We start from the raw sequence: 16,270 nt of genomic DNA on the forward strand, positions 1-16,270 counted from the left end.
AGTAATGAATTGGCAGGGAGAGGGCAGTTGTACTCCTGCTGAGCCGCTAACTCAATACCCTTGACCTTGAGTGGCACATGCTGGTGAGAGCTCTTCTCTGCTTTGACAAAGACACCTGAACTTGGGAAATGCCACAGCAAAGATGGCAGCTGGGTGATCCAGGATCGTGAGACTTGATTAATTCTCAGGCACCTGGCTACAGCTCTTGTCTGTGTTATCATACTTAACGGCTTTGTGTGACAGTTAATTATTGACTTGCTCACTAGCTTATGAGCCAGCTGTGGGCAGGAAACCAAATCTTATCCAGTCCCGTTCCCCACCTCCTGACACCCAGTAGGTAGGTGCTAAGTAACTGTCAAATGAATGACGAGCAAATATTTGTCTTTCCCAGCTGGGTGATAGTCCAGCTTTACGGGGTATCAAGTTTAAGAGATACGATGGACACTAAAACCCATGAAACCCTTTCCCTCTCTAAACCCCGCCCCAGGGAACTGTCCAGTTGAGTGGGCTTGGTTCCTTGCTTTTGTCTTGCATCTCATTCAGTCATTTTGAAACAAACAGAAGCCCCCATCAGCTTCTCCAGAGCAGCCTTGAACTTTCATCAGCTCTCTCAAGTTGCACCATTTGACCCAGGAGCCTGTATAATTCCACAAATTGTCAAAACTTGAGAGGCGTTCACAAGATCTCCAGGCACAAGATGCATGTTACAGAGGACTGGGAACACCGACTCTGTCGCATTTGGACAAGAGGGTTGCTTGCTGAATTGGGGACAAAAGCACTGCTTTTTATAAAACGGGAGGTTAGATGGTTGTTTAAAGTCAAAGATGATGATGATATCTGCCTCCGAAAAACAGAGATTGTTGGAAGCTAATCCCTGTTCTCCGTTTCCAGGGATGCTGCCCGTGGCTGACTGCAATCTTCCGCCTGCAGTGAGTACAGCGCGGGTGGCTGGAGGTGTCTTTGTCTGGGTGGGTTTGTTTGGTTGTTCAGCCAGTCAGCAGGAGAGAGCCAAGGTGCCTGATCCTGAGCTGGAGTCTCTCAGATACTTTTCGGTTCGGACCCAAAGCTATACTTGGGGGCTGAGAATAAAGGTGGCCCAGGGAGCCCCTGTGCAAGCTAATTAAAGCTCATTTTTTGCTTTAGTCAGGAATTATATCTACGTACTATTTAACACGGATATATTTGGGTGGAAGCTCTTCGAGGCAGTGTCATGTCTTTGAATTAGTGAAAAGTGGAGAAATAATGATTGCTTAATATATTCAGCTCATTTGGTTAAAAGTTTTCTTTTTTTTCTTAAAACCTGGGCCCTTTGGAGAGAAATCCTGAAAGAGGTGCTTGGTGATTATAAGCCAGTTAGTCCCCTTGCATGTGGTGGCAGAGCCAGGCTGCGAGTCTCAGCTCTGCTGCCTGCGGCCGTATTGCATCCTATCTGAGAAACCACCGTTGTAAGACGCACAGCACCAAGAATGAGGAAATGCTTCCTATTATGCTGTGATTGGCTATGATCCCAGGGTGCTCCCCATTTCAGAGGTGTTGAAATATGGAAATGGCATGTTAGAAGTGATGAAATGTGATAGTTCTAGGACATTGGGTAAGTCCCTCTCTCTGGGCTTCAGTTTCCCCAACTATAAAAGCAGGCTGAGCATAACACCTGCTCTGTCTAGTTCAAATGCATTCACACGTGTGAGCGTGTTGTAAACAGTCCAGGCTGGTGAGAGTTGTTCCCAGGGGAACTGGCAGGAGGCAGTTTGTGCAGAAGAAACCAGTGAACTCTGGTCTGGAGTAGGAGGGGAGGTTTCTGGGAGGGACAAGGGGACAGAGGTGGGAGAGGTAGGTTTGCCAGCCTCGCCCTTCCCTGCCCACTCCAAAGTCATGTCAGCGTTTCCTCCGGGTGTTGGAAGTCATGCATACTCTGTGCAAAAATCCATCACGTACAGAACAGAATTCATAGGAATAAATTTTAAGTCACCCCTACCCCTACCTCTGAAAGATGCCCTCGGCATGTTTCCCTCTGCTTAGCTACTCTCCGTGGCACCGCTGGTTGGGACTCAGGCCATTCCCCTACCCTGGGCTGTGCCCCCCACTCTCTGCCTCGATCGGGTGGGGCAAAGCCAGAAACTTTGACTCGTCATCTTCACGTTAACTAGCAAAGGCTGCTGACGGTTTGCACTGCCGTCCATACCCACTGTTTCTGTCACTCCATGTCCCCTTCCAGCCCTCTCTGCGTGGACCTCACCTCTCATTGAGTGAGGCCATACCCATACAGCTGTGTATTCTGCTTTGTCATTTTAATGCTGTATCAGACACATTTTTCCATTTCAACTCCCACTGTTCTTTCTCTTCTGTTCCTGCCACAGAAAGGACTACCCTTTGACTTTTTTTTAAGGCTGCAATTAAATTTTAACAGCTGCTCACGCCCGGCGTTACAACTGACATTTAAAGAGGCCTCTCAGTTTCCTTCCAAATTGCCTTTCCCAGCAAGATAGAGAAATTAGAGGTGTATCGCAAGAAAAAATTGTTGATGAAAATTGCTCACTTATTGGTTTTATTTTTTTTAAATATTTATTTATTTATTTATTTCAGCGGCACCGGGTCTTAGTTGCGGCATGCGGGATCTTTTTAGTTGCGGCATGCACGTGGGATCTAGTTCCCCGACTGGGGATCAAACCCGGGCCCCCTGCATTGGGAACGTGGAGTCTTACCCACTGGCCCACCAAGGAAGTCCCACTTACGGGTTGTAATCTTCACCAATGTTTGTTTAGTAAGCACGTATTGTGGCAAAGTATATGCATTTTGGTAGTTTATTTAGAAGTGAAAACAGTGTAGTCAGTGGTAGAGCTTTGTCCTCCAGGTAAGCAGTAAAAAGGAGTAACATTAGCAAGCGTACTGCGAGCGTCCACCCGGCACCAGGCACGGCGTTGGGCCTGGATTCTCACTGCCTCCTGTGCACCTGCTGAGTGACCAGCTAGCTAGCGGGTAGTAGCCTCCCTGCTTTAGGTCCCAGCCTCAGGTGGGTGCTGTGACCCTCTCTGGAGGCAGCTGAGCTGGAGTCCACTGTGGTCTGTCTGGCTGGCTGCAGAGCCCTCGCGCCACGCCTTTCACACCTGCCTTTTTATGCTGTGGCCCTTGCTTCCCTGAGCTCTTTCTTCCCAGTGCAGGGCTTTCCCTGCCTTCTGGAAGCAGGATCCTCAGGGTAGCTCCCTGTCAGGAGAGTGGGAAAGCAGGAGACACCCCCCTCCCCTTCTCCCTCTGTAGCATGGAAGTCTGGCTGTCAGAACCCAGAATTTTCTGGGTCCCCAAATGACCTGGAGCCTCCAAATACAGCACTGAGGGCGGGAAAGGGTGGAGCAGGTCGCCCCCCAGCTCTGGGGCCACAGCAGGGACACAGGGAAGGGGCAGGGCCAGCAGGATGGACTGAGCCTTAGAATGTTTAAAGCAGTAGCTCCAGGGACTTCCCTGGTGGCCCAGTGGTTGAAACTCTGCGCTCCCAATGCAGGGGGCCCGGGTTCAATCCCTGGTCAGGGAACTAGATCCCGCGTGCCACAACTAAAAGATCCCACACGTGGCAACTAAAGATCCCGCATGCCGCAATGAAGATCTGCACGTGGTAACGAAGATCCCACACGCCTCAACGAAGACCAGCACAGCCAAATAAATAAATAAATATTAAAAGGTACATAAAATACAGCAGGGGCTCCACCTCTGTCTCCCAGTTTCCCTGAGGAGGAGATGGGAGAAAGGGTGGGAGCCACGAGCCTGGACACACACAGCTCCGCTCAGGAGATTCTCAGCAGCGCTCTTGTCAGTGGCTTTGCTTGTCCATAGGTGCAGGAAAGGGCTGAGGGATAATTGTATTTACACACAAACGTAGGCACGAATGTTTCTAGAGACCTAAAGTGGAACAGTGGCACGTTCCTTCGTCCAGGAGTGTGGGGTGAAGCCTGAGAGGCAGGCTCTGGAGTTCACGTCATAGCTCTGCTGTTACAGGGTGGATGATTGTAAAAGTTAACGTGCTCTTTCTGTACCTGTTTCCTCATATTTAAAAAAATGGAGATCAAATTGGGACCTACCTCTCGGACGGTCATGAGGGTTAAATGAGATCATCCATGCAAGGCCCAAAGGGCCCAGCCTGTTACCACTACTCATTAGGATTCCATGTGTGTCTTGGCCAGAGATGACCAGATCCTGGAGTGGTGTGGGGAGGACGCCATCCACTACCTGTCGTTCCAGAGACACATCATCTTCCTGCTGGTGGTGGTCAGCTTCTTGTCTCTGTGTGTCATCCTGCCTGTCAACCTCTCGGGGAGCTTGCTGGGTAAGGAGTCCTCATCTTGCCTGAGCTGGGCCCAGGCAGAGCAGCAGCCCTGGGGCAAGGGCCTCGTGGTGGTGGATCAGAACCCCAGGATTCATGCTCAAATTCAGATGTGAGAAAGTCTCAGGGTGACTTTTTGAACTTTTCCATTTGCTTAAAGATCTGGAGAAGAATCCACCCCAAACCTGGGCCAAGAGCTGGGGCCCCTAATATCTAAGTAGGAGGAAGACCCCAAGACTGATCAGGGGATTTCAGAGTGTGTTTTATAGTTTCCTGCCCCCACCCAAATCAGGAGGCCACAAGTAGTGGATCCAGAAGATGTTTGTGATGCTCAAAGTGAAAATCAAGAGTGTGGCATTCTATTTCCAAGCACCCACAGGAATCCAGCGTCACCATCACGAATCCACTTCTTAACGCCCAGTGATTCCCAGCCTTGGTTTTGGGAACAGCTTAGGGTGTTTCTAGATTTCTCAAGGAATGCCACAAGACTCTCAAAGCAAGATGAATTCAGATTTTGACTTTACCCACCTGGTAGGTTGAGAAGAAGTTGCCAGGAGCATCTTGGAGTAAAGCAGAGGCCTCGGTTGGTGTAGCTCTGAAAAGACCGGACAGTTGCCACAGTCCTCTGACTTCTCGGACATCTTATACTGCTCCTTCTTAGAGCTCCACAAACCAAGGCTGTGCTGCCCCCCTCCCACTTCCCTAGTGTGACCCTGCAACTGAGTATCTGTGCTTCTCTGCAGACAAAGACCCTTACAGCTTTGGGAGGACGACCATCGCAAACCTACAGACTGAGTGAGTTCGAGGTGGGAGGGCCTGAGGGTGCTGATGGGTGAGACCAAGGAGAGGGCAGATTCTGGAGCCCGGGATAGGCCAGAGGTCGTCCAAAGTGAGCGAGTTAATGTCTGAAAGCCTCTTTGCCGCTAGTGCCCGCTGCTGGGCTATGGGCATGGACACGCCCCAGGCCGCTGTTGTTTTGCAGTGGGTTTTAGGAAACAGAGGGCCCCGTGGAGCTGGGGTTCATTTGTCAGGACAGTGCCCTCTCTAAAGGGCACTGGCCGCTCAACCTCTGTTGGAGGAATCTGTTGTGAGGAAGGCTTTGGCCCTCAGCTCAGTGCCATGAGGGTGACCAAGCCCAGCCCTGATGGCAGGTGGTGTCCCTCCCCTCCCTGCCCCCCAGCAACGACCTCCTTTGGCTACACACCATCTTCGCCATCCTTTACCTCATCCTCACTGTGGGCTTCATGCGGCACCACACCCAGTCCATCAAGTACAAAGAGGAGAACCTGGTGAGTGAGGGGTGGTGGGGGGCTGGGCATGTGCTGGGGAGGGTCTCAGGTGGAGCTGGGGAGGAGTGGCACCAGGCTTATTCCCCAGCACCACGATGGCAGTGAGGGGAAGGAGAGGCCTCAGGCTTGCACATGTGTGCTCAGAATCGGCATTAAGCACTTTTTTTCTGGTAGATTGTTTTAGGATTTGGCTATTTCCCCCCGTTTTGCCAACTAGCCTTTAGATTTGTGGGGTTTGGGCTTGTAGTTACTGATTCTAAATAACTTCCAAGAAGTTTGAATTGAGAGCAGCTCCCTCTCTCATTGCGGCCCATAACTTGATGGGGGGACAGGGAGTTTCTATTACTTGGTTCCAGGCCTGGGTCCTCCTCTGATCTGCTGTGTGGCCTCATTTGAGTCACTTCCCCTTTCTGGGTTCTTTCTCAGTCTCTTGTGATGCAAAGGAGGCTCATCGAAATTGCTTTGGAAATGTATTTTTTTTTTTTTTTTGGCCACACTGCGTGGCATGCGGGATCTTAGTTCCCTGACCAGGGATCGAACCCGTGCCCCGTGCAGTGGAAGCGCAGAGCCCTAACCACTGGACTGCCAGGGAATTCCCTGGAAATTTATTCTTTTTTTTTTTTTAATTTATTTATTTTTGCTGTGTTGGGTCTTCGTTTCTGTGCGAGGGCTTTCTCTAGTTGTGGCAAGCGGGGGCCACTCTTCATCGCGGTGCGTGGGCCTCTCTTGTTGCGGAGCACAGGCTCCAGACGCGCAGGCTCAGTAGTTGTGGCTCACGGGCCCAGCCGCTCCGCGGCATGCGGGATCCTCCCAGACCAGGGCTCGAACCCGTGTCCCCTGCACTAGCAGGCAGACTCCCAACCACCGCGCCACCAGGGAAGCCCCTGGAAATTTATTCTTGACTGCCTAGAAGAAGATGCTATGTAAAGAAGAGACTTCAAGGCTCTGTCAGGCCAGGAAGTCGAGCACCTGAGCCTCTGAGTCCCCATTGTTCTCCTTGGGGAGGCTTGAACAGGGTGTCCCCCTGGCAGACTGGCTTGCCCTGGTGACTTTTCTCCCTGGTGTGTTTCTCCGGCAGGTGAGGCGGACCCTGTTCATCACAGGACTCCCCAGAAACGCAAAGAAGGAGACCGTGGAGAGCCACTTCCGGTGAGCAGGGCCGCTTCCACTGGGAGGGAAGGGGAGGGAGACCCTAGGAGGACGTGGCCCAGCCACAGAGCCGCGGATGCTGCCCTGGGCAGGCTCTGCTGGGGCTCTGAGGGCCTGGGCTGGGGCGGCACGTCCTCTGCCAGCAGCCGCGGCTGCCCACGTGACCGCAGTAGCCAGAATACAGGCCAGGGTGTGGGGCAGGTAAACATCTTGAGAGCTCAGGGGCAGAGAAAAAGATTTATAGAAACAACACGCCCACACATCCCCCACAAAAAAAAAAAGAAAAGAAAAGGATTCACCCTGGGCTTCTCAGCATCAGCTCTGCAGAGTAAGAGAGACCCGAGAGATAGCAGTCTTGGCGGCGGGGAGGGACCTGGGCCCCGCTCTGCGTTTCGTGGTTCATCCTTCTGCTCAGCACGTGTCTCTCGAGTCAGCACCCCGGGTCCGGAGCCCTGTCCTCACAGAGCTCGCTCATGGCTGTCCCAGCAGAACCTCCTTTCCAGCAGCCTCCTCTGAGCACCTGCACCGGGGATACCTGCAGGTGGAGGCTAGAGGAAGGGCCTTCCTGTGAGAAGGAAATTGTGTGTACGGTGCGATGAACACAGGGCATCTCATGGAGCTTCAGGAAAGGGGGTGCTCGGGGGAGAGGCAGGCCGGGAGGGCTCCCAGGACCCTGGGCTGGAGGACTTGAACCTGGGCTAGGGAGCTGAGGCTTCAGTCTGTATTCATTCCTCATCAGCAGTCATTAATTTGTAGTATGGATTAGGGGTTGGCTGTGGCTTGGCTTTGCACTATTTATGAAGAACACTTGCTAAGCAAATTATTAGTGTAAACAGAATTGTAAAATGAATGTTTAAAATTTATTGACCTCTCTTTTAGAAACTCTAAGTATTTTAGAAATATTTTTCTATATGTAAACATTGGGTACTGGAATCATTTTTCTCTGTTCCTTGAAACAGCTCCCCAAAGTTGCCTGTTAGGCAACATTTGGAAACAGTAGCTCCACTTAATATATTACCTTAAAGAGAAAAAAAAGTCCTCTCATTCCCATTACAAACACTGAATCACACTTCCTCCTATTTCAGGCAGCCCTTTTAGTGAACACTGCTGCAATCCATGGGGATTGATGTGTGAATTTGCCTTGTAGCAGGGATGCATACACCATTGTTCTCTTCCGCAAAGCTCATAATGGGACCTGAAATTGTCTACCTGACATGTCTATGGGCTGTGTCTCTCTCTCTCACTAAAATGTAAACTTATCCAGGCTCCATCCCAGTGCCTAGCAAGTAGTAGGTGGGGATTTACACGGTTCAGGAATGCCCAGGAGTTGCACGTAGGATTTTGCGTATATGGTGAGGGAGCATCGTACGCTGGGTACAGGCATGGGCCCTGGAGCTGGGCCGCCTGGATTCACTTCCTGGCTCAGACACTCACTAGCTGTGTGATCTTGGGCACAAGTCATTTTACCTCTCCGACGCTTATTGTCCTCATCTGTAAAATGGGGACAAAAACCTCACGGGTTATGGTGAGGATCAAATAAGTTAATGCTCTAACAGTACCTGGCCAAGAATAAGTATACATACGGCATACTTACAGTATTTTACTATGATTGTTAATGCATGTGTAGACATTTACTGGGCTGAGGGTCCTTTGCTTTCATGAGACCAAAAAGGTCTGTGATTTTCAAAAGGGTCACAAACTGAATAGGATTTCAGTGATGGTCCAGAGTAGAAATGACCTAGAGCAAACAATAAATTGACTCCTTTGCATGGGTGGAGGAGGTAATGAATAGTGTTATTTTTTTTCTTCAGGAGAAGTACTGACTGATTTAAAGCCAAGTGGGTATAAATTTGTCAGTTTCAGGCAGTTACTTTCATGCTATTTAAAAGGACCTCTTTGTATTACATTTCAAACTTTCCCCCTTTGGTAAAAGGCAAAGAGGAAAGAGGTCTCCCCTGGCACAGAAATGAGCAGTGTAATTTCTCTGACACCCCTGGAGTCTTGGGGGTCTCTCCTGCCTGGGGGGGTTCTCTTTTCCAATGGCTGTCTTTTGCTTCTGATCTGCCCTGGGCACAGAGACGCGTATCCCACGTGTGAAGTGGTGGAGGTCCAGCTGTGCTACAACGTGGCCAAGCTGATCTACCTGTGCAGGGAGAGGTAAGGGAGGGCCGGCAGGGTGGGCGGGCGTGGGCTGAGCTGGCTGCATCTTTCTGACTCCTTCCCTCTGAGGTGCCATCCTCCTTCCTTGCTGGCCCCGGATCCCTTAGCGAGGAAAGGAGCGGAGTGGCTCTGTGAGTCCCACCACAGGATCGTGAGTCTGAAGTGTGTCCCTCCCACTGCAGAAAAAAGACAGAGAAGAGCCTGACCTATTACACAAACCTGCAGGTGAAGACAGGCCAGCGGACCCTCATCAACCCCAAGCCCTGCGGCCAGTTCTGCTGCTGTGAAGTGAAGGGGTGTGAGTGGGTGAGGGCCCACAACCCCGGGAACGTGGGCGCTGGGTCCCCCGAGACCTGCACAGGGCCACGTCATCACAAGGGCATGTGTCCTCTGGTAGGAGGACGCCATCTCCTACTACACACGCATGAAGGACAGGCTGATGGAGAGGATCACAGAGGAGGAATGCAGGGTCCAGGACCAGTCCCTGGGAATGGCCTTCATCACCTTCCAGGAAAAGTCCATGGCCACCTAGTGAGTGTGGGCATGTTCCTTGTCTGCCTCTGTCCAAATTGCTGTCCCTCTTGGACAGAGACGGTACTGCTGAACCGCCACTGCTGGGATTTGTTTGTAGCATTTCCATCTCCTGCGGGCGTGGCTGGGATTGGGGGCAGCCATCCACACCCACTACCTTGGTGAGCCTGGCCAATGTTTGTGTGACAGCTGGGTATGGGTGATTCCAGCTGAGCCCCTCTTGGGTGGATATGGCCTTACCCCACTGCCGGGCTCTCACCAGCTGCCCCAGGGATCTCATTGCCTCTATGACCCAGCATTTCACCAGGTGGGGTGGATGCCACCCTCTTTCATGTACCCACTCTGGAGCCACAGATCTTCCTTCTGTGCGTGGCCTTCCCATCTCCCTACAAATGCACTGCTGTGGGGGAATACCTCTGGGCACTCCAGGATGCTCACTGCTGCTGAGAGCCTGGCCCAAGGGAGTGGGTTTTCATAGTGCACCTTGGCATGAGCTCTAGCTCCTAAAATGCTCTCATGCCTGGGATCTCCATCTCGTCTTGCCTCGGGAGCAGCAGGGGATGGGGTCGGTAGAGGGAGACGGAAAGGAGTTGGCCCAGCAAATGCTCCTTCCCCGTGCCTTCCGTGCTTCGGGCATCGTGAACCCTGGGAACAGACTCCTGGCTGTGCCTTGCAGACTCTCAAGTGAGGCTGGGGTGGGGACGAGGCCAGTGGAAAGAGGAAGAGTGTTCTGAGACAGGAGTAGGGGCGCTGGTGGGTTCTTTGTGGGAGACTAAAGGGGGAAGGAGTGGAGAGGGCGGGGCTGGGAGTCCTAGGGAGGGGCATCTTGGAGTCGTAGGTGATGAAGCCTAATGCTGCTATGGGGCCTGGGAAGAGGTGAGGGAGTGGAAAAGTGAGGCCCCGGGCCTGGCAGCAGGATGTCCAACTTCATGGACAGGGCAGAGGGGGCCGCAAGGAGGAGCCCTATGTTGGGGCAATGCCAACAGCATGGGAGCTGGGGTCAGACAGGGTGCAAAACCTAACTCTGAGAGCCTCAGTTTCCTCATCTGTAAAATAGGAATGGTAATCCCTGGCTTAGAGGGTTGTCCTGAGGATTAAGCAAAATTCTGCACATAATGTGCTAAGAATGGCATCTCTTTCATAGCACTAATTATAGCATGAGTACAATAAACTAATAATAAAGCAAAGGTCCTGTGCCATGGGGCTCCCACTCTCACACAGTCCTTTCTGCTGTATGGGTACATGGTACCCCGAGGGGTCTGAACCCTGGCCATTTCTACATTTCCTGGCAGCATCCTGAAGGACTTCAACGCCTGCAAGTGTCAGGGCCTTCAGTGCAAAAGTGGCCCGCAGCCATCCTCCCACAGCACAGAGCTCTGCACCTCCAAGTGGACGGTCAGCTTCGCTGCTTACCCCGAAGACATCTGCTGGTGAGCCCCCAGGCTGGCAAGGGGCGGGAATGGGGCCTGGGAGCCCTGCAGGGCTGCCCAAGTCACCTGGAAGCACAGGTGTGACCTGGCACTCAGAGAGACACTCATACTCTCCTGCACCCCTTTGGGCAGGGGGTGGGAGGCGTGATGGGGGTGGGTGGTGTGTCCACACCCACGACTTCACTCCAGTGTTTCTCCCCAGTATCAGCAGCGTCTGGTAGGATTATAATGGCAGCAATGTATGTAATTTTAAGTTTCCTTTTAGCCACATTAAAAAAAGTAAAAGAAACTGGGGAGTTCCCTGGTGGCCTAGTGGTTAGGATTTCAGGCTTTCACGGCCATGGCCCAGGTTCAATCCCTGGTCAGGGAACTGAGATCCTGCAAGCTGCACGGCGAGGCCAAAAAACACCAAAAAAACCACAACAAAAAAACAGGTCTTAGGGCTTCCCTGGTGGTGCAGTGGTTGAGAGTCCGCCTGCCGATGCAGGGGACACGGGTTCGTGCCCCTGGTCCGGGAAGATCCCACGTGCCGCGGAGCGGCTGGGCCCGTGAGCCATGGCCACTGAGCCTGCGCGTCCGGAGCCCGTGCTCCGCAACGGGAGAGGCCACAACAGTGAGAGGCCCGCGTACCGCAAAAAAAAAAAACAGGTCTTAAAAAAAAGAAAAAAAGTAAAAGAAACTGTTAAAATTAACTTTAATAAGAGTTCTCCCTCTATATCTAAAATATTATCATTTCAATATGTAATCAATTTTTTTAAATTGAGATGTTTTACAGTCTCCTTTTCATACGTAGTGTCTTTGAGATCCAGCATGTATGTGCCACTTCTGGCCCATCTCTGTTTGGACCAGCCACATTTCAACACGCAGTAGCCTGCTGTGGCTCGAGGCTGCTGTATCAGACAGTGCGGCCCTGGGTTAGGTGCCAGCTGCCTCTCTAGCCTGGGGCACAAGCTGGTGAGCTGAGCTGTGTCCACAGGAGCCTTAAGCACGATGCCGAGGGTGAGGACGGCCCGGCAGAGGCCCCAGCATGGCTCGCCATCCAGCCTGGCCTCAGTTCCTGGTCCAGAGCAGGGTTTGGGCGCTCATCTCCACCGGCTGTACTTCAGCCCCTGGCAGTCCTGCTCTTTGGTTCACTGAGCTTTCTAAACTTGGGACTGGTTTGTCGGTCTGCTCTTGGTGGGGTGAGAAGCCAGGGCGGGTTCCAGGCCTTTTGCTTTTGTCCCCCGCCTCCCTCCAGCTCACACCACAGCTCACGGCCCTGTGGGGAGTCACGTGTCTTTAGTGCGTCTGAAAAACGCCATGTTGGAGCCTTGTTTGGTCTGCTAGGGGGCTCATGGCATCTCTTCGAGTAGGTTCTGGCTCCTAGACTCTAGCTGCAAATAACCTGTTTTCCCTCTGAGCTCATAGGGACCCCAAATTCGACCTTCCTATAGCTGAAGGTCAGTGCAGGACACTTGCCTGTGCTCCCAAGGTCCAGATGGACCCTCAGCCAGAGCCCTCAGTCTAGTCTCTTGCCTTGCCTAAATTTGACCTTCTGACTCACCCAAGCCGTGGGCACTGTAGGTGTCATAGGTGGCCAGAGCCTGAGAGATAAACCTCCAAGGCCTGTGTCCTCCCCTCTGCAGGAAGAACCTCTCTATCCAGGGCCTCCGCTGGTGGTTCCAATGGCTGGGCATCAACTTCACTCTCTTCTTGGGGCTGTTTTTCCTGACCACGCCCTCCATCATCCTGTCCACCATGGACAAGTTCAACGTCACCAAACCCATCCATGCGCTAAATGTGAGTGACCGTTCTGCAGGACCTCTCCCAAGAGGGCATGGCGGGTGGGGGAGGAATGGGACCAAGAGCCGTGGGGGCCACTGAACCAGGAGGCCGTGTCACTCGGCTCATGTGCTTTTAAGCCCTGAGCAGGCATGGCCACATTTATTACAGTGTCTTTATAGTAACATTATGTAGATATACATATGTGTATATACTTTATGTATACATGTGTGTGTATATGTGTTACTATAGAGACATAGATACAGTGGAATCAATCTAAATGTTCAACAGTAGGGGTAATTTGTGTTGAATGAGGTATATTCAGTCTGACAGACTGTTAAGCATCCATTAAAAAATTGTATAGGGCTTCCCTGATGGCTCAGTGGTTGGGCATCCGCCTGCCGGTGCAGGGGACGTGGGTTCGTGCCCCGGTCCGGGGGGATCCCACGTGCCGCGGAGCGGCTGGGCCCATGAACCGTGGCCGCTGGACCTGGGCGTCCGGAGCCTGTGCTCCGCGGTGGAAGAGGTCACAACAGTGAGAGGCCCGCGTACCGCAAAAAAAAAAAAAAAAAAAAATTGTATAGACTTTGTGGCAGACATGGGGTTTTACGATAAAAGCAGAATATAAAATTATCTCTCAGCAATGGTTATAGTGATGTGCCAGTGATGTGTGTGCAGGATGGCTGCTACGGGGAGTGGGTAGCAAAGAATGCAAAGCGCTTCTCTGATTGGCGTGGCAGGGTCATGAATCCAGTTTTCTTTTTATATGTCAGTTTCTGATAATCCTGTTGTAAAGTTACTTATTCTAGATAGGTAATGAATGATTTTTAAGGATCTTAGATGAATTGATAACAGCTGGACACTCCCTAAAAATGGCATCTACTTGGTTTCCCATAATCAGCTTTGCTGAAATATCACTCCACATCCTTTTCGTGTTTTCAGTTCCACTTGGCATTTGGTTAATCACACTCTGGGAAAGCACAGTGGGCTGGAGGGCCTGAGGGCCTGGTCCTTGCCCTGCCATTCCCTAGCTGATGAATTCTGAGCCTTTGTTTTTCCTCTAAAAACTGGCTTTGTCCTCTGTAACACTCTGCTATGTTATACTCATGGGGCCGTTGTGATGATCAAATGACTCAACAAAAAATATGTAAGTTTTGTTTAGATCTAAAGCATCTACATGTTTATTCCTTTGCCAGTCTTTTGATGTATGGTCAAGGCCTGTTCTTTTGAGGAAGGATCTGCTGATTAGATTTCCCCTTTGTGTATTTTATATAAAACACACGCTTATTTCATTGTTTGTGATTCTAGTTTTGGTTTCTTACAGTCAAGCAAGAACTTAAAGATACTTGCAAAGCTGTTCAAAGTATAGAACCCTCCTAGATTTCGTTTCCCTTGGTCTTTTACAGTTAATTCACTCTCATCTAATTCAGCAGCATTTTTGAGAAATTGGCCTTTATCAAGTCTTTCCAATGTATCCAACTTAGTTTTCAAAGAAATCTCTCTGTTGCTATGCTCCTTTTATCAGAGAAGGGAATAAGTTAATCGAACCATGTAATTGCAATAACAAGTACAACAGGCATAGATGAGATTGGGAACAAACACGAAGCAGTTCTGGGAAGCTACGACTGGGCCAGTGGGAGCTGAGTGGGCAGGCGGCTGGGGAAGGGCTCTGGCCGTCAGTGCTCTGTCTGTCTTTGGCGCCTGTCGTTGGCTTTCTATACGGAATGGAGGAGGTTATCTCTCTGGTCAGTAAGACAAGTGGAGTTCAGTTGTATGTGAAGTTGCATTCTTCGCTCTAAAGAGCTATACAGGGACTTCCCTGGCGGTCCCGTGGTTAAGACTCTGTGCTTCCACCGCAGGGGGTACAGGTTCGATCCCTGGTGGGGGAACTAAGATCCCACGTGTCACGTAGCATGGCCAAAAAATTTTTTTAAATAAAAATAAGAAAAATAAAGCACTGGGGCTTCCCTGGTGGCGCAGTGGTTGAGAGTCCGCCTGCCGATGCAGGGGACACGGGTTCGTGCCCCGGTCCGGGAGGATCCCACATGCCGCGGAGCGGCTGGGCTCGTGAGCCATGGCCGCTGAGCCTGCGCGTCCGGAGCCTGTGCTCCGCAACGGGAGAGGCCACAACAGTGAGAGGCCCGCGTATCACAAAAGAAAAAAAAAAAGAAAAAGAAAAAGAAAGCACTGTACAAATGTCAGGTGCTGTTATTGTCTGTTCAGCCAACATTATCTACCCTGTACCAGGTACAGTGTTGGTTCTGGGGGACAAAAGTGACCCAAATCCCAGAGGTCACTGAGTCACCATGCCAACAGGTCACGGCCCAAAGCCCCCAGGGCTCACAGCGCTCTCTGCTATGGACTGTTTTCTAGGACCCCATCATCAGCCAGTTCTTCCCGACCCTCCTCCTGTGGTCCTTCTCGGCCCTGCTGCCCACCGTCGTCTACTATTCCACGCTGCTAGAGTCCCACTGGACCAAGTGAGTTCCCTGGGGCTCGCCCCTGAGCTGGGTGTCTCTGATGCCCCCTCCCCACCAGCGCGATGGGCATACAGCAGGGGCCTTACTGGGGACGCCCGGTGCATCTGAGGGACTGTGAGGGCTCCCCTCTGACTTCCTGCAGGTCAGGGGAAAACCGAATCATGATGACCAAGGTCTACATATTCTTGATCTTCATGGTGCTGATTCTGCCCTCCCTGGGCCTCACCAGGTACCTATTACCACCTCCTGCTCTAAATTCAGAACCAGGGTCACAACAGAGAACACTGTCCTCAAGAAAATGCAGATGCTTTGGGAGTGGTTGCAAATTCCTGACAACATTTAAACCTGTCACACTCACTTGGCATGCAGCTGTGCTGGCCCACTGATTCTTCCAGAGATATGATCTTTCTGCCTTAAAAAAAAAAAGCTTGAAAATGAAACTTAACATGGACCTTCCACTTAGGGAGAGGGTCTAATCATGGCTTTGGTTATTTTGAGGAAGGAAGTTTCTGTTAAAGCAGGCCCTGATGAGTTACGGTATAATAAGTAGCATCTTAGAGAACCAGGGTAGATCTTGAGATCTGGCCTTTTTAAAAAAAAAAAAAAAAAAAGCAGAAAGCAGAAGAAAATGAAAACATATGCGGTGATCACATGGACTGTTGGAAATAAGTTTTTACGGGATTCATCTTTCTTTCAGTTTGGATTTTTTCTTCCGGTGGCTCTTTGATAAAACTTCCTCGGAGGCCTCTGTCAGGTTGGAGTAAGTATCAGCCACACTGAGTTTTGGAGCCACGTCCCCCAGGGACTTGGGCTGGGGCTGCAGTGGGGGGAGGGTTGTCTGTCCTTCAGGGCCTGTGGACTCCCCGCACCACTACAGGTTCCTGGCGGGGCTGCATCAGGGGAACTGACCCACTTTGTGCTACAAGTTCAGAAGTGTGGTTAATCTTTTAGGTTGAAACTCAATTAGTGGCGTTCTCATTCATTCTTTGAAACTTACTTACTGAGAACAGAACCTCCTGGGGAGAAGGAACTGCTGGGTCTCAGTGGTGCCAGGGAAGGGGGAAGGAGAATAATAATTAACGCAGCAACCAGAATGACTGTCTGGTCCAGGATTAGTTTTGCTAGGAGAGAGGAGTTGAACTTATTTCTAATGTGTGT

The 16,270-nt window shown here is 51.2% G+C and overlaps 1 protein-coding gene across 1 annotated transcript in view; it reads left to right on the forward strand.

Moving 5' to 3' along the window:
* TMEM63A (transmembrane protein 63A) overlaps window positions 1-16,270 on the forward strand; it is a 33,968-nt gene that overhangs the window by 10,944 nt on the left and 6,754 nt on the right. The window contains exons 6-18 of the mRNA XM_060091356.1: window positions 892-929; window positions 4,173-4,315; window positions 5,056-5,107; window positions 5,493-5,601; window positions 6,680-6,750; window positions 8,827-8,907; window positions 9,093-9,216; window positions 9,308-9,441; window positions 10,734-10,871; window positions 12,497-12,650; window positions 15,006-15,112; window positions 15,255-15,341; window positions 15,810-15,872. Of these exons, the coding sequence (XP_059947339.1) occupies window positions 892-929; window positions 4,173-4,315; window positions 5,056-5,107; window positions 5,493-5,601; window positions 6,680-6,750; window positions 8,827-8,907; window positions 9,093-9,216; window positions 9,308-9,441; window positions 10,734-10,871; window positions 12,497-12,650; window positions 15,006-15,112; window positions 15,255-15,341; window positions 15,810-15,872 (1,301 nt within the window). The remainder of the gene's footprint in view (window positions 1-891; window positions 930-4,172; window positions 4,316-5,055; window positions 5,108-5,492; window positions 5,602-6,679; window positions 6,751-8,826; window positions 8,908-9,092; window positions 9,217-9,307; window positions 9,442-10,733; window positions 10,872-12,496; window positions 12,651-15,005; window positions 15,113-15,254; window positions 15,342-15,809; window positions 15,873-16,270) is intronic.

The sequence above is a fragment of the Mesoplodon densirostris genome, chromosome 2 (genome assembly GCF_025265405.1).
Source record: "Mesoplodon densirostris isolate mMesDen1 chromosome 2, mMesDen1 primary haplotype, whole genome shotgun sequence".
Lineage (NCBI taxonomy): Eukaryota > Metazoa > Chordata > Mammalia > Artiodactyla > Ziphiidae > Mesoplodon > Mesoplodon densirostris.